This window comes from Phaenicophaeus curvirostris, chromosome 3 (assembly GCF_032191515.1).
Source record: "Phaenicophaeus curvirostris isolate KB17595 chromosome 3, BPBGC_Pcur_1.0, whole genome shotgun sequence".
NCBI classification, from domain to species: Eukaryota; Metazoa; Chordata; class Aves; order Cuculiformes; family Cuculidae; genus Phaenicophaeus; species Phaenicophaeus curvirostris.
Window position 1 is genome coordinate 80,817,941 of NC_091394.1, and position 21,017 is coordinate 80,838,957.

The following is a 21,017-nucleotide window of genomic DNA, read 5'->3' on the forward strand; positions in this document are numbered from 1 at the left end:
TCTGGTATAAAATATTGCTCTATTGGCCTTGAACACACATACCTTGAAGTAGGAATAAGGCATTTTCTGTTAAGTGTTCGAGGAATAATGAAATTCCATTTTGTGTAAAATTTAATCTAGCAACCTACTCCCACTCCCTTAAAGTATTAATTTTGGCCTTTGTGTCCATGCAATTAAAGCAGAAAGCTTTTGAATGTGACTGTTTGTCAGTAAGTATTGCAGTAGTACTGTAATGCAAGCCAGCTGGCCTAGAGGAACCTAGGAAGGCAGGAGAGCATGGAAGAGGAACTTAGTAGCAAAGAAAGCAAGACATTCTCGTGGACATCTTTGTGAACTGGGGAATATGTTACATCAAGTTGTCTGTTAGATTCCTTCTCTTTAATATACCACTTAATCAACCCCCCATAGTCTTTATTGTGAACACAAGTAATTCAAACCCCAGGCATCACTGGGACATGACAGGTCTCTGAGCTGGCTCAGTAAGCATTGGTGTGCATTACCCTGGAGCACTGCAAATGCTCCCTGCATGCTGGCCAATCATTTCTCCTCACTGTGGCTCACTATAATAACCCCCTTCTCCCCAAAGCTGCAGAGCAATGCATGGCATTGTCTGGCTTCACTAGGCCTCTTCTGTTCTTGGTTGCATAGGGAAATGTACTTGTTTTGCCAGAAGGAAAAACAGGAGGCCAGGGAGGTTTAAATGGTCAGAGGTGTTGTTGAAATGTTGTGTGGAGCCCTGCTGTTTCATCTGTTGGGTCACGTTGCTCTCCCCTGATCCATGCACATATCTCAAGGTTTGGACACAGAGAATTTGCAGTTTGATGGTCGTAGTGGCATCTCAGTGCGCACACCCAGCCTGCATCACACTTGGCTGGGTCAAACAAGGCTTTCTGGACTTCTGTTAAGTGCCAGGAAGACCATACTCTCCTGTCAGTGATGATAGGTGAAGTTCTACAAGACTGTATTGGGTTAAAGACTAGGTCATTTGCACCTGCTAATGCAGCTTGGGTGTGGCAGAGCCACTGGTGTGCATTTCCACAGACAGACTGGAGCATTTTTCTCTGGCTGTGTGCTTACACTTGGAGCTGTACTTGGGTTTTCTCTGTCTAACTCCATTCTCTGGGTCCTGATGGTTCCTTGTGCTTAACGCAGCGCCTTCTCCTGCTCAGCCTGTGCCTGACAGCTCAGCTGAGTGGGGTTATTTTCTATAACTTTGCCACAATAAAACACTCACAAGTTTAACATTTCTAACATGCTTTACTGAACTTGTGATAACAAAGGTAAATTAAAATAAAAGAATTAAATAAACAATAAGTTAAAACACAATACAATTATATTTCAAAAGACCTCAAAAGACTATTGGACTTTAAAACAACGTTCATATTCAAACTGTATCCACACCTATACTTATCATTGTAACACGTTTCAAGACTCCCCACGCTGTATATTTTTGGTTACAGTCCCCATTTGCACACAAGACCAGTGAAACGCTCAAGCAATTGTATGATTGAGAAGAGCACCACACGAGACAGGCATAAACAATGCGCTGGAAGCTGCCTGGGGAATACGGGTTTTATCTCTAAATTGAATTGACACTTCAGACAACAAATGGAGAGCTCTAGCATGCTTTCTGGCGTACATGTGGGAACAAGCCTCTGTGTCACTTAACACTGTAGTGTCACAAATGTTTAGTTTAGGTTAGTGCTGCCTAAAGAAATACCCCAACTTTCTCTGGCCATTTGCTCCCTGGCACACCTTGCACTACCCTTGAGCCAGTGCAAAGTGCTTGTACATTTGTTCAGTGAACCAGCCAGGGAAACTGAGCTTAATGCTATCTCAGCAAATAAATAAGTGCGAAAGAATGCTAGCTATAATTCTCCTTGGTTTCCTTGGTCATGTTTCACTGTGCAGATGCACTGGCACCAGAAAGACATCAGCTCAGGGAAGGGTCACAGTGCCTGGGAGCAGGAGGGCTATTTCTGTAGGCAGCAGTACTTTTAAAACACCAGTTAAAAACATCTTGTGGAACTACAGTTTTTTTTTAAACTTTGAAACAAGGAACATGTTTTTGAACCAACTTATAGTGCAAATCAAATAGTTAAAAGCAAATGATGGACTCTACCAGAATATACAACTTCCTATGATCTGTCTCATTTAGCTTTTCATATTGAAGGGTGTATTGCGCAAAGAATGGAGGGCCACCAGGCAGCAACCACGTAGCAGAGTTCCAATATTGTAAATGGGATTTGTTCCTCCTCTCTGGGTACTGAAAGCCCACATGATAGTTGGTACCACAGGGACTGCCACAGCCAGAACATCTCTGAGGAGACTGCTGCTCCAATATCTCCTCTCTATTCCTGTCTCAGACACAGTACTGACATGCCCAAAGGTTTCATTATCACAAGGTTCTGTAAAATCCAGTTCTTTCATGAAACGATTTTCATGCTCTCTGTGCTCCACCTTCTTGCATGGAGACTCCACTGTAGACAAAAGGATGGCAGAATAGGGGTCACTTGAAGTTAAGTCCACTACGATGCCAGAATCGCTGAAGCTTTGGCAAGAAAAATCATCCGATTCCTTCAATGAAGAAGGTTGGCTTAGGGAGCTGTCATCTTGAGCTTTGAAGATGTTTTGAATGAGCTGCTCTACATCTAGGCTATATGGCACCACATTGGTCTGGACAGCCTTTTCCACCATCATGTTGTTACTGCTTTTCTCCTCCTTCTGGAAAGGAGCTAGGTTTTCATCCAGAAAATTTTCAAACATCTCTCTCTTTGCAGCAGAACTGAAGGGAGCTGGATCACTGAAATCGGAGGCTGTGGTGATCAAACCCTCTTCAGATAAATCAGTCCCGTTAGTTATTTCCTCAGTAGGAAGTAGGCCACTATCTGCCACCTCCTCCAGAGCTCGGTCTCCTGTAACGATGCTGTCTGGCATTGTGGCACACAATGCTAAAGGCTTCCCCTCTGAGTCACACCTGTACTCCAGGCACTGCTCATCCTGGGCCACCTCCATGGTCTGCAGCAAAGATTCCAATTTCTTGTTTTGAATGTTTATGTCTATACAATATTTCTGAATTTTTCTGTCTCTCTCCGCCAAGCTGGTTTGCATGGTTTCAATAACCTGTTTGAGTTGTTTAATTTCACTTTGTGCTTCCTGCAAGGCTAGCTCTGCCTCCACACGAGTGCACTCTTCTTCAATCCAGTCTTCTCTCATCCTTACCAGCTGAGCTTTGAGCTCTGCTATTTCTGTTTCCCTGTAGCAAAATAAAAATGTTGTAACACTTCCGCTGACAGGTCAGTTAAAGAGTCAACATGAAGTTCCACGACCCTGGGATGGCTCTGCTGCAGAGATGCTTCAAGAAGGCAGCAAATTCCTCTATAAGCTATTTGCTTCCACCTCTGAGAGAGTGGGTGGAGATGTAAGCTGGCTCCCAAGATATGCCAACTGACTGCTAACCGGAGTCACCAAACTCGCCACACAGCCAGCAGCCTTGTGGGCATCCTGGACATTTTGAGGCACACGTAGTGACCTCTAGGTTAGGTCCAGCCACTATAGTGCTTAACATTTCACCAGCTGCAGGATGGCTTGGGGCTGCAGGCACTGGGCTTGCTTTGCCCAGCATGGAGCCAGAGGTGGCTGCCTTGAGTTGCAAACAAGTGGGGAGAGGGGGCACCTGTGGGAGATTCAGGCCTCACAGAGGCAGAGGCTGGGCTGGACAAAGGGGTTCCTGGGACCCTGCCTTGGGGCTGCATTCAAATGGCCTTTTGTGCCTGCTTGGGTTGTGTGCGCTCAAGAGCCAGCTCTCAGGGTGGTTTTAGTAAAAAAAACGACATCTGTTGCCGAGTAATGCATATTGTCACTTCTTTGCTCAGCATTCATACAAAGGGCTGTTGTTAAAAATTTAGTATCTAAGTGACAAAACCACAAGTGGGCACACTGGTTTGTGTAAGAGATTTTCTTTCGGTAGGGAAGAAGGGGGACATTAGTAGTCATATTTCAGTGAGTGAGGTAGAACAGGAGACTAAGGTAATACATGCTGGTGGGTATGAAGTGTTTTATGTATAAAAGGTCTCAGTGCTAAATCAGACTGGTAAAAATATGGTACTGGGAAAATTCCAAAAAGGGAAAAGAAACAGCCATATTTATAACTAAATGGCATGCTCAACTGAAATACCTGAAAACGACCCAATCAGACCGAGCATATTTTAGATTTCTTACTGAACAGTTTATGTGGACAAGAAATGAATAAAAATGTTCACAATTCCCACCCCTAAATGCTCCTGAATAAATCTTTCTAACTCTGATTTCTAAAGTGAAGTATACCTTTCTTGAAGGTTGTTCTCAGATTCCTTCAACTTTGTTTTCAAGTGCCGTACTGTAACTTCTTTCTGTTGCAGAGGAGTCAAATACTGCTCTGCACTTTGTGGCTTAAGGATGTGATTGTCACCACAAGAACTTAGTCTCCCTGATCGCCTGAAAAGAAAAAAAACAAACCATCACACAGTATCAATCTTACAGTTCTTCCCTCCCGGCAAAAAGAAAAGCATCCTATTGACTGACACAAAGCTGTACTCATTCGGGGCTCCTCAGTGTCTGCACAAATGACTCCTTCTGTCAAATTGAAGTACTCGAGGAAAGGCTGATTTGTGGCTATAGTGCAAAATTTACTATTTATTGTACATGTTTTCATTGTTTTTACATCAAATGAGACATTTAATTTTAAAATACCCAGCTATTCCCCCAGCCAAAATGGGTGGTGTGCCCAAGAGCAGAGAGCTGGGCCACTGGCAAGGACACTCGGCCACAGACAGGGCCAGGTGAGGCAGTGCACGGACTGAGTTCAGCTCCACACACAGGAAGCTGAGCATGCTGAAACGCAGATTCATCCATTATAGCTTTAGGTGTGTTTCTGACATGCTTGGCTTCTGAGTTGCCTGAGAAAGTGGGCAACAGCAGCAGTATGGTGACAGTTTCTTCTCCGCAGTATGCATCACATGCTGCAGCTGCCAGGTTTCTATTTTCTTTCCTGCACAGGAAACTGCAGTCCTTAGGGAGGTGCCTAAGGCTGGGCAGGGTGAATTTTCTACACTACTCCACCCACCTCTCTCCAAAGCAAAAGGACCCTTAGATGAAAGAACCAATAAATCCTTATGAGAACTGATGGCATGAAGCCACATGGCGGAACCTGTCTTGGAGTGAAAACCAACTACAGAGAGCTTTGACTAAGTGATCTTGAATTTTACAGTGCTGAAACCATAAAGCTTTTACAAGGGATGGTGTACGCTCTTCACTGTTGAGCGACCAATATAAGGAGTCACACCAATTCTGAGGAGCAAGGGGACCTGCTCAGCAACTCATACAGCTGATCCACGTCACAGTGCTGAGAAGGTAAGTCAGTGTGCTGAACACTGGGATGCGGAAAGACTTGCCTCATCACTGGGCTGCAGTCGCTTCCTCTGTATGAGTCTGAATTGCTGCTACTGGCTGAAGAAGCCTTGTAACTCTGATAGATGTTAGCAGGACTTAACTGGTTTTTGCACAGTGTTGACAAAGGGTCCTTCTCACGAGAAGCAGGTGGGCTGGCTCCGGACTTGTAGGATAATGATCCATTATTCCGAGCATAAGGGCCACGACTGGAGGGGAACCAAAATGGTTAAAGCGTATTGGATTATCTTCATCACACAACCCTATATGTGTCTTATTTTTACACACAGTTGTCTGTACACTAAATCAGACAGGTAACGGAGTGACTAGGAAGAAAGTCCTAAGTCATGAGCCACTACATGTTTTTTTCACTGACTGTGAGGCTCTCAGTCTAAATCACATGAACCTTGCCTATTTTCACATTTCTTTGTGGATAGCATAGTTCCCAGTGACTCCATCAGATGATCCATGTTCCCTGAACCTCTGATTCCATAAAGTAATGAGAAGAATATAGCCTGGATTAATGCCAAAAGAACACGTTTCAGCTTTCCCCAGCCAGGCCTGTGGAGAGATGCCCGTCTGTGGAGGTTTGCTCCAAGAGTGCTTTCATGCTCCTCAGCAAGCAGTCCGAGGGATCACAGCATGCAGTGAAAACAGATTTTGTTAGAGCCACTGTTCTTTTCTGCCTTTGGCATACTGGCTGTTTCAGCTGTCATTGTCAGCTATTCATTTGCTTACAAATAGTTTGAACCCCACTGAGAGCAGGCTGAAATGGTATTAAAATAGACAAAGGAAAGCACTGCCTTTTCTTTCTTCCTTCCCTCATACGTATCTACCTTTCTTTTCCCACTCTTTGTTAAATAATCTGTCAACTGCGCGTTCTTGAAAGCAGTTCCTATCTATCTGTACCACCCAAGGGCTGGGGCATGCAGAGGGCGGTTTCTTGAGATGTATTCCTCACTTGCTCAGTTGGGTTTACCTTCCTGCACTACTACACTGCTACCTTCATCCTCCCATGCAAATTCTTCTTCTAAACTGTAATGAAAGGGCAGGTTTCAAAAAAATATGGAAAAAAGCAAATCCAGCCAGCAAAAGAGAAGGCTTGAACATAAAAATTTAAATACCACAGGATTATGAAGCAAAATCTCTTCTTAAAATTGTCTGATTTGGTTTCCTCCCTTCTCTGAAATGGAACAGTTTATAAGGAACAGATGGTTGAGTGGCTGCTGCAAACCTTCATCACACTGCTGAGGTTTGGGTGATTTTATAATTATTTTACAATGAAGTGCAGGATTGTGGTTTGTGACAACATTGAAATGTTTCATAGTGAGTTATGTGAAACAGTTAAAAAATAACACACTGCAGAGGAGACATCTCCTTCCACTTTGAACAGTACAGCAACAACACTGGTATGAGGCAGAACTTGCACAGACTGCGTAACAGAGCAATGTGCTTAAAGGAGCACTGCTGTGTAGTGCTTCTGTACAATTAAGTAGGTCAGTATGCTCAAATTTAAAGTTATATTTAAATGCACATGAATAGATGAAATGATACATAATATTAGTGAAAGTAAAGGTGAATTTAGGCCTTCATATTATACTTAGTACTTCTCTTTCTTACGGACAGTACTTTTACTTGTTAAATTTAATGTAGAGAGTGCTTAAGTAATGTTTATTTTTTTCTAGCAGTCTCACAATACTGATACGAAACCACTCATTCTGCCAATCTCTGTACACTGGGGCACACTGTGACCTTGGAGATGTCTGTTCCACTCAGGCATATGGGTATCCCGCTGCTGGTCCCAGCCTGCCTGCCAACTATTCTACAAAGGGCAGGAAAGCAGTCCTGTCAATTTGAACTCTTTCCTCCTACTCCCAAAAATGTAACCAGCAGGGATTGCATGGGCAGAGCACAACATGCACAGCTCCATCCAAACGCCCCCATATCCACAAGCTGTCTGGATTTGTACTTCACATGTGATAGGGAGAAAACTTACAGAAATCTTTTATGAAATGTTCATTTAGATAGATGACTGTGATGTTTCTTTTAATTTGCATGTAATTTTAGTTATATAGAGGCTAGACAAAGGTGTTTAAGTAGAAAAACATCAAAGACAATATTGTCTGCTTCTTTCTACAAAAAATGTTCTGAAAAGCTAATGATTTAATACAGAGGGAAAAATACAAGTGATAAGACCAAAAGGTTAAGGTTAACCTGTTAGAAGTACTGCATTTAACTAACATACACTCAGCTGTTTCCTTCTCCACTCCAGCTGATGCCTTTTCTGCCTCATCTGATTGTATCCCCCATAGTTGTTACAAATAAACAACAAAAAAATACAACAGTCAGCTGATCTCGTATATAGACCATTTTTGTGCTCCATATACTGTGTTTTTTTCTTTCTCATATCACAGTTCTTAGTGTTGCCTGAGAGCACAATATTACCCATACTGTTTTAAAACTCACAATTCTGGTATTGTATGTATTAACTGCAACACCTTACACAGCAGACTATCTTTGTACTAGCAACACTTGCAATATTCAGGAAAAATTGCTTTGCTTACTTGCGAGAAAAAGAAGATCTTTTGCTTCCAGCAGCAGACATATGGACTTCAGGCGCTGAAATACTGCCTGAGCTGCTTGAAGAGCTAAAATCGGCTTCACTCCCTGGAAAGGAAAAGGAAAGAGTGAAAACATGATGGAAATTATAACTCAACGACTGTTTTCAAAATAACAATGAATCATAAGCATCCTTCCTTTGTCCTTCCTGTGTGAATTTCAGAAGTTGCATGAATTTTCAAACATCTCCGTGGACAAGCACTGGATTTGTTCCAGATTTTCAACATTTCTTCAGAACTGGCACAAAAGCAGAAAAAACATTTGGACACAGAACCCTCATGCTACAGAAGCCATTTTAGGAGTCAGCTAGGAACAGTTGTTGTGACAACCTGTTTGCTTTCTCACAGCCATCAATAGATGAATGAGGCTGCTCACGTGGCTCCTACAGGAGCACAATGATTAGGAGCACACAGCTGTGACTGGTGGTTTCTCTTGCTTTAAATTATATGAAAATACTACGTGCTGGGAGGAAAACTGTTTCTATTTTACTTTCTGAGATGACATACCCATACATGTATAAATGCATATAAGCCAACAGGGTATATATGCATATGTATACGTACATGTGTATGCAAGTTTTCATGTGGCACAGAAGCATAGTAAGGCAGTTCTAATAGCCTTAAAATAATCCAATAATCACGTGTGGCTCCCAAGTGCTTCTTGAGTGCTAAGCCATCTATCTGATCACTGACTTTCTATGGATCACAACTTTTCTTTCCAAAGTGCTGACATATACAAAGAAAACTGCTTCCATTTTGCTAAGGCCAGTAGCAGGCAGATGTACTAAGGAAGTCTTACCACCTGGAAAATCCCCCACCTTAGAGTTAGGACTTTTTTCAGTCTGTCACTCGAGTGGCATATGTCCCAAGCCAGACACAGGTTCCAAGCTACAAAGCCACAGTAATGGACGATGACTTTGTCTGAGGGAATGGAAGTAACTTTTCAATGTCTTTTAAGCTGCCTGTGAGGGGGAGCATCTTCCACCTGAGAATTCCTGGGATGCCGTCCAGCACACACACCCACCCAGTCAGTGGCTGCAGACTTAATGCAAACCCTATTTTTGCTCTTTTCCACAAGGGGGAGATGCAGCTGCAGCTACCATCATCCCTGCTGCAGCAGATAAACACTCAGGGGCACAACCTCTCTTAAATCCTTTACAGTATTCTTGGGCACATCTTGCACCCCTCAATAACAGATCTGGGATGGAGATAAAGGCCTTGTCACACCCTGTCTTCACAGCCTTAAAGAGGACAAGACACACAGCAACTATCCTTACCATCCAGTAGCTCCTAGGAACTGCTGTCAGGAACAGATATGTTCTGATTTAACCCAATACTTTCCCAGCTTCACCAGGTCCCAGCATCAGAATCAGCCTGTTTCTCTGTGCCTCTGGTTCAGCCCAGCACAGATATTCCTCAGCCCAATTTCAAAGTGCTGAAATGCAAAGTCTAGCTCTTGAAAAAAAAATCCCCCTCTAATGAACTCCATACCCAGTACTACAACCTTGACAATCAGATGGAAGGAAGGGAGAGCAGCAAAGCTGCTTTGTTTCACAGAGTATTTATATCATATCTACAAATGCAGATGTCAGTGACCCTCTCCTTGGGGAAGCAAAATGACCATGGGACACGATGTCCAAAGCTGCAGTAGAATTCTGGTAAACAGAACGCTCCCATCTATGAGACTAATATAGCAAATACTGTCTTGGTATCACACTACTCCCAAATCTGCTTTATAAGCAAGACCTGAACAGGTAAACACATCACATAGATTTCATACCTCCAGTGTTCAGTTCCCCAAAACATTTCTGCTGTCCCAAGATTCCAAGAATTTTCCAAAGGCAAGTCCTGGCTGCAGCACAGAGGACAGGAGCCCCAGCCAAGGCTCACCTCTAGTTAAGGAGATCACATCATAATCAGATCTCACCATCAAAAGCATTTTGAAGAATCAGGGCTTAATAATATCCTCTCCCTGACCTGCCTGGCTTGGAGTACAGCACTGGGAAAGGCTGCCAAGCTAGGCACTGCTGATAAGAGTCAGCAGAACCTGAAGACATGACGACCTCAAAGGCTGGGCTTTCTGAAAGACTGAACTGCATCTGAGAGCAGGAACTGTGTCTGTGAAGCATGAATTAACCTTTCTGGCCCTGATAAGAGCTAAACACAAGCTTAACACTGAGCACCAGAGATGACTTATGTTTAAAATTAGGCATGCAGCTATTTATAGCATCTTCAAGAACATTTATAAAATAAAGGAGTCACTACTAGCAATGGTTCAAGGTATGTTAGTAATATTCAAGCCAGCTCTGTGTGTAGCAGAGATCAACAACAATGTTACTAGGAGACTTTAAAAAAACATTTTCCCCCATTTGGTAGACCTCTCCAAGCAAAATAACATGGCATCGATCCATAAAATATCAATTGCAATATATTCTCCTGGGTAAGTGTGACTTATGTCTTATAAATGTCTTAACAAAGAGGTGAAACTTCTTGTCTGAGAGCAACGTGGGTAGGAGCCAAACACAGCCTCTCATCTCTTCTAATGCCACTCTCCAGGCTGACAGCTCCCTAAGGACACCTGTTGACTATTTTTATCGCTGTGACAATGTGATTGCAAAATCTCACACATGTAAGCCTCAGGACAGCCCACTGATTCAACGTTAACTATGAAAGAGGTTGAAATTTCTCAAAGTTATATTCTTTTGTCCTAACTGGCCATAACACTTGTGTAACTCTGGGCTAAGACCTTCCTATAAAGAGACTGTCTTACCCATCCTTTCCTGAAAAAGATGCTACACGTTGAGCTGCTGACTTCAGTAGTGTCTCATAGGAATTTGGATAGGAATGGTTGGACCCGCTGATCCAGTGGGTCTCTTCCAACCTGGTTATTCTATGATTCTATGATATGATTCTATGTGAATTTCATTCATGCATAGTCTTACATGCTACAGCCTGCCAGTAGGCGAGTCAGCTTGAAAATACGCTCAAATGGAAATGCTTGTGCTGCATGTACGGCACCTGATGCTGGGAAACCTGTCACTCCTGCCTTCCTTTGTCCTGCAGTGGACTCTGAGCAGCAGCACATCCACACCTCAGGAGTGGAGTTGTGCACTGCTCCATGCAATGGGTAGAACAACACGAGGATGGCCAACATAGTACTGTAACATTTTCCAGGACTGCTCCTTGCCTGGAATGGGTATCTGAGAAGTAGGAGTGAAATCATGCAGCATCTAGTACTGTCCCTGCACTTCACTGCTTGATGGGCAACAGCACCGAGCTAAGACCATGCTGCAGACAGAATCATGCTTTGTGCTGCCTTTTAGCCTCCTTGCTGCCCTGACAGCACCACAACAGTCACCTAGCTCCAGCTGACTCAGAGGGGAGAAGGGAGCCCGCAACCCTGAGACTGTGTGCTGTGCTGTCTATGATGAAAAGTGCAGGCAGTGTGGGAGCCACAACCCAGGCAGAGAGGAGGTTGATGGTCTGGCAGACACGTGTGCTCAGCTGCGCTGCAGGCTGGAGACCACAGCTCAGGGGGCTAACACTGTCCTGCCTTAGTACTACAGCTGACTGGGAAACCTACTAATTTACTCAAGGGCAGATCTCCCATCTGGCATGTGATGCAAGTACAAATTTTGGGGCGAGATTGAAAAGAGGGAGAAAGAGCTGCCTGCACAAGGGCTGGGACACCTCCAGCTGGCACTGATGCATGTTTATCCCATCCGCGCAAGGTGGCTCTTGTGCCTACATTTCTGGGTGTAGAAAAGCCCCACCTTTAACTCCACTCTCTTTGCTGCCTCAGCCACACTGTAAGGATAATGACACAGTACAGGGACCATGTTGTACCTTACATTCAGAGCTTTTACAGGTAGAACAGATTAGGTATATTTGGTGTACCAGGACAGTATGCAAGCACAAAAATGCCACATCATATATGTATATAGGTATATAGAGGCAGTATATATATTCACACAAGAACCCCCCATGCGTGCCTGGAGTATAGCATCCCAGAGTGCTATTTCTAGTTATTGATGATGATTGGATCCCTTGTTGTATGGTCTTCCGGCATCAGTATTAAAATTTTGCTTGCACTACAGCATTTAATCTTTTTCCTTCTACAAGAATAAAGCTTAAACTTTCCTGTGAGCATTTTATTGTCCCTTTGCTATCTAAACAGTAAGAATAAAATACAGAAAAAATGAAAAAGTTTAAGTAATATCTGTGAGAGGAACACTGACAGCTGAGCAGCAGAACTGGATTCTCAAAACTCAGGATGCATATGAGCTTATTAAAATTTAGGTTTTTTGTATAAGTCTTTCTTATTTGCACCTTCACCACTGTTTCATAGGTGCCAAAGTATATAATCCACATAATTTACCTATCTTCTGACTCTATATCTCTCTCCGTCCATCCACCCATCCACCCACCCATATCTCAGTTTTGATGCTAGGTTTTGCATATAGTCACTCATTGAAACAGAGCTGTAAATAAAATAGTGCTGACAGAGACAGCTTGTCTTCAAAATGTAAGGCATTTAAATTCGCCGAGCTTCCTTGCCTGCAAAAGCATCCTCTTATACAGCAAAAAGAGAGAAATATGCACACATGTCCACCAACCCCATGCAGCAACTAGAGGAGTTATGTGGCACACTGTCCCTGTATGTAGCTGTATTTAGAGACCCCAGGGCAAGAGACAGAGCCTGGAAAAATAGAGAATCCAATCGTAATGCCTACTATTGAAAGGACTTATATTTTTAAGATATTTGGTTTCATTTATCTTCAAACCTTCAACTCACAGCTACTTCTCTTGTTCCAATCTTTAACAGCATAAGCAGTATATTTGCAGGAAATACTAATACTTCTTCTTTTCTATTTAATATGGGTTCCTGCAAGATTGTTTGGTACACCACAAGCAATTCATTGTCAGGCTCATAACTGACAGTGGGTTCTGATTCTGGTCACAGGCCTTTGACTTCTTACTTATTTGATTTACTATTGCTATACATGAGATACTTGACTTGGATTTCCTATAGACATCATATCAAACAGTAACTGGGTAAAAGCAGACATAATCCTGCGAGCAAGGAACAAGTCACAGGACTCTTCTCCATGTGAACTGCTCTAATCTTTGGGTGACAAAAGCTGCTCCCACATGCTCTCCCTGCCCATGTCTCACACTCTCCACTACCATGGGGTCTGAAGGCAGTGTAGGAAGCTGAGGATCCCCAGTAGGTCGCAGTAGTTCAGGAACCACTGAGAGGTGTGAATTTGAACTCCTTTTGTCCAAGGAGAGCACTTTTCTCGAGCTCTAACCACTCTGCTGCAATACAAAACAGGATTGTAGCACTAGCACCGGCCATATTTCAAAGGAGTGAAACATGCTGGTTGCACTCACTGAGAGGGTGTAGCTAGAGTATGGAGGTTCAGAGACAACCTGAGGCACACATGCGTGGGCACACTCAGGACAAGTAGGTGGCTAAGTCTGGGAGACAGGCATCTTCTGTCAACTGGTGGAGAAGTATTCCTGCCTGGTATGCTCTCTGCTGTGAATCTTGGTTTTTAGTACAGAACCATCCCTTCTGATATTACGTGCAGTTTTGTCATTGAGCTGAGATCTGTAACTTATGCTCCCAGAACAATGGTGAGAAGCTGGGCACAGCAATGACTGATATGGTCAATCCTAAGGGTACCAACAGGCATCCCCTCCACTATGCCACTGCACTGGCCAATGAAGCCATCACTACCCTCTCTTCAGTGGACATCCATCCCGCTGGTTGCCACTGTTTGCTCATCAGACAGATCTGGTAATCATGTTTGAGCTAAATGCATGGTCCAGTAACAGCTCGTAACTTAAGCAGCTGTTAAAGACACAGTCAGAGGGGATACAGAGCAAAACTTTCAGAATGACTTTCTATAAATTGTTCAAACCTGTTGCCTGATGAGAATTCCAGCTTAAAACCAGACAGACAGCTTCAGGGAAGAACTGCAATGCAGATCCTGCTTCTGCACATTTTGATTAAATCTCAATTTTACAAATTATTTCCTCAATTCAGACTGCTGGTTGTGTGATCTGAACTAATTTTTTATCTTGATTTCAGCTCATTTTGCTTGCTTACTCTTACTGTGAAAGAACGTTTGTTATCAAATAATCAAAATTTATCTCATTAAGCAGTTTCTTATCTCAATACTATAGTTTTGGTAGTAATCTGAATTACATTAATGCAAATTGTAAGCACTGCAGATCTCAAAATGAATACAGAATGTGACTTGTGTATGCTGTGAAACCACAATCAGTCAAGCTCTTCTCTAAAACAGTCACTACCAACTAATTACCGATATTGGCTGAGAGCCATCATCTATATTCTGTATATCAATATGATCTGGGCTTGTGTTTTTCTTAACTGTTTTTAATTCATGGATTTGCAAAGCAGCCACAAGCAGATGTTGGAACAGACAAACAGCACTGCAAGTTGGTTTTTTTTCTGCTTTATATATCGTAAGGAGGTTCTTCATGCAGAAGTCAGCATGGCCTAATTATTTTTTGTGCTTCTGTATGCAGTTTGAGCTGTTCTTACAACACCTTAAAAATGGCTCCCATAAATTTACTTTTCTCAGCCTGAAATTACTTTTGTCAGAAGGAACATTTGTTCACAGAGCAGAAGGAAACAGTCTGGGGAACAAAAAGGCTCTTTGGATCAGAGATGGAAAGATGCTACTTTGCTACACTAACCTCAATAGAAACATTAAGACTGCATGTTAAAAAGAATACACCGATAGTTGTATAACATGATTTTCAACTTGCACATGACAGTTTTATAAAATATATGTGTAAATCCACCTATGGATTATCTTTTATAAGCAAGCATGTAGTGTCATCTCAGATTTTTCATATAACTGGCAGTACTATTTGGTTTGCTTGAAGGGAAATGGGTAGGCTCATCAGAAGTATTTTTAGGAGATGGAAAATGTCATCTTTGGCAGGGATGACTTAGCAGTACACAGAAAGGGAGTGAACTCCATCACAGACTGGGAACACATCCCAGCCCTCCTGTCACGGTGGTGGCAGAAGTTTAACAAAGGGCCCCTTCAATGCATCTCCTAAATCTCATTGCCATGCAGAAGGAAAAGACTGGCTGAGGCACAGAAATTCATGGTGCAGGCATGCATTCCCAGCATATATGCAAATGCATGGAATCACATGCTAAACCTGATTCAGCTGAAAACTTCTGTACAGTCACCCTTACTGTAAAGTATATGGTTTTCATTATAACATGCATAAAACATTTTAAGTCAGTTTGACATGTTTTCAACAGGGAAGAGAAAAACACTGTAATAAGAAACTTGTCTGGGGAAGTAACTAACTAAACAACCCTGCAGTTCCAGGATGAAAAGTAAAATTTGTTATAAGCTAATCAAATATTTACTAACACACAAGTTGAAATGCTTACAAAAAACTAATACAGTTCAAGTGTTTGAATTGAAAAGAACAGTAAAGCACTACCCAGTATATTCATTGGTTGCCTAATCTGTTTTTTACAGTAATAAAGCCAAGGTAGGTCTGAAGGCAAAGCATTTCAAGTTATGACTGCTGCCATTGGCTGGTTTCTTCCTCCCCAATGGCATTCTTATCATAAAGAAGCACAAATAACAGACGAGGACCTTGTGCTTTTTCAGCGTACTAATCCTCATGGGTTTGTGGTCACACTGTATTCTGCCAACTCCAGCAAACGGTCACAGCTTGCCCAGATTTTGGAAGCCAACATTTTCCTATTACGTACAGAATTTCAGAAGGGAGGAACAGAGACCTGTAATGAAAGTGCCCCAGCACAGAAGCAAGACAAGGCTTGTTATACCAATAAAATATGAAACAAAAAGGCAGAATTTCCACTTTCTTTAAATACATTTTACATAAAAGTATAGATAAGATAGGCTATTATAAAGTAAGTTTACTATTTTGTTAAGCCATTTCAAAGGCAATATACTGCAAGCTCCTTGGGGAAGCAATGTCCACCCTGCAGTGGATAGAGGCTGGATTCATGAAAGGATGCCAGGTCCCCAGCTCCCAGGGGATGTCCAGAAGTGGTGCTCTCCCCATCTGCCACCTCACCTGGGAATACCTCCATCAGTCTCAGTCAGCAAAGCTTCTCAGTTAAAAGCACTGAACAGCTCTTTGCCTGGCTCTCATCTGAAGACGAGGGTGAGTGTTCCACGCTACAACAAATACATTAGGGTCTACACAAAACCAGCCCAAGGAAAGCTCTCTTCTGCTGCCTGCTTTACTGGGAAAAGAAAGCATCCAGCAGATATTTGCAGTGCCAGATCTATCTTTGAACTGGGAGAAGGCTGCAGAACATGTCACCATCATACTGCATCCAGCAGTAAGAATGGGACAAAGAGATGGGGTTCCCATCCTCTCAGCTTGTTGTGCCCCTCTCCGCCTCCTCCATAAATGCACCCAATTTAGGATGCCTGCCTGTACTCATTACCACTTGCTAAATGGGGGAATCCAAACAGGCCTGAATTTCTCACAGCTCTCACCTCCATTGGGAGAGGAGAGCTACCCAACACCTGCACCTAGCACGCTTAAGAAAACTAAAGTCCACAGTCTAGAGTTCTGGGCAAAGTTGGGCTGTCTCTGCCCTATTGCTCTTCTTGATGCTGAGTTTTATGTCTTTTAATTTTGGTTTATTTATTGGAACAGGGACTGGACATGCATTTCTCTCTTCTCCTAGGCTCTTCAAGAGCTCAGAATTATAATTTCAATTGAGAACGAAAACAGAGTGAGGCATCTACAGTACAGCTTCACCAGGATTTATATCAAAGCAAGTAAAACACCACTGCTTAAACAGGACAAGTGTTCAAAATGCCACAGCTATTTGCAAAGATCTGCTCGGTTGTTTATTCAGTAACCACCAAGTTACCCAAAGACTTTATTCTACAGTGAAATCAAATAAGTGAGATCTGCATGATTAAAATAAAGACATTCCCTTAGCTTTTCATACATATAAACACAGACATACAAACACAAGGAATATATAGACAAATCCACTCAATACTGCTCAGAAAGTATTTGAAGTAATAAATACTGAGGAAAACAAAAACCTTTAGGTAGTAACCAGGCCATCAAAAAAAACCCCAAATTCAAGAGAACTCTGAAACTATTTATGATTTGAAATAAAACATGGCCAGAAAACAGAAAAGCAAAATTTTCTACTTTCTGTTTGAAATTATGCTTTAATTTTGAAAACCGACAATTTCTTTCTTCTTTTAAAAAGGGGATAAAAGCATTAAAAAAATCTCCCCAAACATTCTAAATATTTTAGATTGAATATTGTCTTTGTTCAGTCTGAAACAAAGGATTTCTTTAATGTTTTGCTTTGGCAGCAAGCCCCCAAATCAGTTATTTGCATGGATCCACTTTGAACATAATAAGATGTCAGACAAAAAAGAAATGGTGGATGTAAAGGAAAATAGAAAAGGAAACAATCTATCAATTCTTGAGTAAACATTACTCAGAAAACAGTCTAAATCCCAAGATTCTCATTAAAAAGGCATTAATAACCTGGAGGAATTCCAAAAAAGCTCAACAATAATGATAACAGGATTACAGGTCACCGTTTATGAAGGGAGATTAAGGGAATGCAATTTGTGTATTCTAAGATAAATATAAATGCTGGCAAGACATTTTATCATGGGGAGGAGGAATGCAGCTGGAAAACTGTAAAGAAAACCAAGTAACAGCAATACAGGATTCTAGCTGTGATAGGTGTTATTTTACGGAAAATTACTTGAAATAAAAACTGATGGTGGGAGTTGTGCATAGTAAAATGTAGCTGGAGTAGGCTCAGAATACTTTAACCAGGGAATCAGAAAGCTATTTTAAACATTGGCATAAATAATACAGCTTGCAATTTGAAGGCAGAGCACAAAAAAATATCTCCTAAGGGAAGATTTGTAATGGCCTCTTTCATATGCATGGTATTTCTTTCTGTGAAGGTGAATCAGGCTGAAAACCACAGAAAAGCACCAGAAGGAACAGAAAATTCACTGCAATAAATACACAAATTGTAAAGCATGTTCTAGCTTGACCTCACACATATTTTAAAACAAATACTTAAGAATGTGCAGTGTGTATAGCATCATTTTTTCTTCGTTTATATTCTACTCCGGATTAGCAAAGGAGATAAAAAAATCCAAACACTTGAATATACAGAAAGAAATGTTTTTGACTAAAGATCACAGCTACTGCCATCTTTCACATCTGCCTCAACTCTGACCGCTAAACTCCAGTGCCTTTCTTACACCAGGCACTCAGCCATCTTTTCCAGATGCAGGAGCACAACCCCCAGGAGACCTGCTTTTCTAAAAAAGGACATTTGGAACAAAAAGATAAATTGGCACACACAGGTCTCACCCTGCCCAGCACCCTGGGTGCTCCTTACACAAGCCCCATATCTAGATCCCCTACTCACTCTGATATGCAGTTTGAGCCGTAGCTCTCTCATGGACTAAGCTCGAGGTTGTAGGCATCCTTGGGTGAGAATCTCCCTTTACTGGTGGCTGTCCCAATTTCTGTACATCTGGAGTGGTATCAGGACAATTAACAGGCCAGAGAGAGAGAAAGCAGGTTTGCCTGCTGGGAACTCAGCTTCAAACTCCCAATCAGTTACTAAATTACATGAAGTAGAACAGCTTCCCTGGGAGCAGACTCCCTGCATCTCCTCAGCCTGCCCAGCAGCCCTGTATTAGGGCCCCTTTATGCTGAAGTCCATCCTCCAAAACAGAGGCAAACAGATCTAAATAGAATTTTCTTTTCACTTTACTGACCTAAGCTACAGGGATCTCCTTTTATTTATTTTCTTCATGAGGAAGATTTGTGCCCAAGACATTGGATTGCAGGTGGGCTGTGTCACCAGGGCACAGCTGGGCAGGTCGTTATCTAGGACAGGTGGAACTTAGCCCTTTGCCTTTTACTTGCCGACTCCTTCTCTGCAACTGGCTGGCTTCTTTTGTGGATCCTTTAGTGGCATTGTAAGACCTGGGCACCTGCTGCAGCCTAGGAGCCTTCTGAACAAAACGAGACATAGGTCTTGAGAGGCCACAGTGCATCCGCTAATTGCCTACACCTCTACTGAGCAACATCTAAAATAATTTTTTGAAAGGGGATAGATTGTAAAATTTGTGACACAGAATTAAAAGATTGTTTTTCTAGGCCACTTTAATGTAGATTTGGGTTCAAAACCACAAAACACTTGAAAGCAAAAGCACTATTTGTAGCTGCTACTTTGCTTATTCTCTTTGAAAGAAATAATAAGCTATTTGAAAATATTCAATTCAAGCAAATTTGTTTAAATTAAAAGTTTAAATCTAATATATATCTCAATCCAAACAAAAAAAATAGTGCTATGCTAATAGTTTTCACCTAACTTTCTAAACATCTTTTGCTAAAAATATTTATATTATGATTATATTCCAGTATTATCTCTCAGAAGTTACGGGGCACTTGTTCACTTCAGTGCGATTTAGTTAGCTTACATCCTAAAAAAATTGCATTTCATTCCTGTGAATTCATACTGCAAAATGAAATAAATGCAATTCTAGGCACCTTGGGCAGTGATCCTCAGAAACAGGATAAATAGAGAGTGCCTAGGCTTATCAAGGATGAGCAGAAGACGAAAAGGCATCTAATTAGATCTACTTGAAGATCCATGCCTGACTTTCAAATACAAACTTTCTTCTGTAACTGAATGTCTAAGACTGACTTTCCTTTCTGTTAAAAAAAAAAAAAAATAAATAAAAGAGACAGAGACTGTGCTTGGCTTCAATAAGGTCTAACAGCAGAGTTGTCAGAGACCTGGTGAGGAAACAGGAGATGGGGGTGGGATTTGTCTAATGAAACACGGATGACTCTAAAGCAGACACCCACACCCAAGCCAGCCTTGGTTCCGTTTTCAGTCAATGGAGAGTTAGTCAGTATAATCACTGTACTCCAGGTACTATTTATCTTATCCTAAAATAAATGCTTATACACATTTGGTCAGAAAGACCGCATATTAGATTCACTGATTTTATTCATGCAGGCAGAGACAATTGTAACGACATTACAGATACAGAATTGAAGTCAGATAAATTACAGGCCATCTTTATTCAGCTTGGGTAAAGACTGTAAAATCCCATCTCCCTCAGATCTGAAACAGCCCCTGTAACCCTCAGAAAAAAGGAAATGGCAGACTCACCTGTTAAAGCTGATTCACCTCCTGTGAGCAAAGGGACCAGTCACTAGACCACAGAAAGAGCCAGTCCTTATTCACAGCCCACAGCTCCTGGAGGTTGTCTAAGAAGGCATGTAGATTCAAATTTCATCTCTTCTGGATCACAAATACCAAGGTATTGATGCTAGACAGAGCAGCTCTAACAGGAACTACTGTCTGCACTGAGTCTGTTGACCCAACTGGAGGGAATAATCCAAAATTGCCGGTGGGAACCAGTCTGCGGGGGGTGCGGGTAGGATATGCAAATGACATGCAAAAAACACCCAACCATGGCTACCAACTCATCACCATCCACCAGGCCTCATAGCACCAACTGCTACAACACACCAAACCTTCACCAGGTGACACCCCTCCATGCTCAGTTCTCAGACATAAGCTTTGAGGATAGCACAGGCTTCAGCCTTGGTATGGCATACTTGCTTCTGGAGGACGAGATTTATATGTTCATCTCCCAGCACCCATGATGACCAACTCTTTAATACCTCCCTGTGTTAGTAGGTCATGTAAGCAAATCTACACAGCTCCATAGCAACAGCTGTGAAATTAATGCAGATCCCATCAGTAAAATATGCAAGAAGGCTCAGTGCATACAGAACTATTATCCAGAAATAGTTTTATTTAAGAAAATCAGCAGTTGGTGGGTTTTTGTATGCTCAAAACAAAAGGTGAGAGATGGAAGAAAAGCAAAAAGGAACAGGGTT

General features: G+C 42.0%; 1 protein-coding gene across 3 annotated transcripts in view; it reads right to left on the bottom strand.

Moving 5' to 3' along the window:
- Nucleotides 1–1,256: 1,256 nt before the first annotated feature.
- Nucleotides 1,257–21,017, bottom strand: part of SYBU (syntabulin) — a 40,761-nt gene continuing 21,000 nt past the window's right edge. Inside the window, exons 4-8 of one of the 3 annotated variants that reach the window (XM_069854542.1) lie at nucleotides 18,517–18,624; nucleotides 7,992–8,094; nucleotides 5,433–5,636; nucleotides 4,327–4,476; nucleotides 1,257–3,256 (exon numbers count right to left, since the gene is read on the bottom strand). In XM_069854542.1, the coding sequence (XP_069710643.1) occupies nucleotides 2,155–3,256; nucleotides 4,327–4,476; nucleotides 5,433–5,636; nucleotides 7,992–8,094; nucleotides 18,517–18,624 (1,667 nt within the window). In that variant the 3' untranslated portion in view covers nucleotides 1,257–2,154. The remainder of the gene's footprint in view (nucleotides 3,257–4,326; nucleotides 4,477–5,432; nucleotides 5,637–7,991; nucleotides 8,095–18,516; nucleotides 18,625–21,017) is intronic. The other 2 variants (XM_069854541.1, XM_069854540.1) reach the window with 2 other exon arrangements.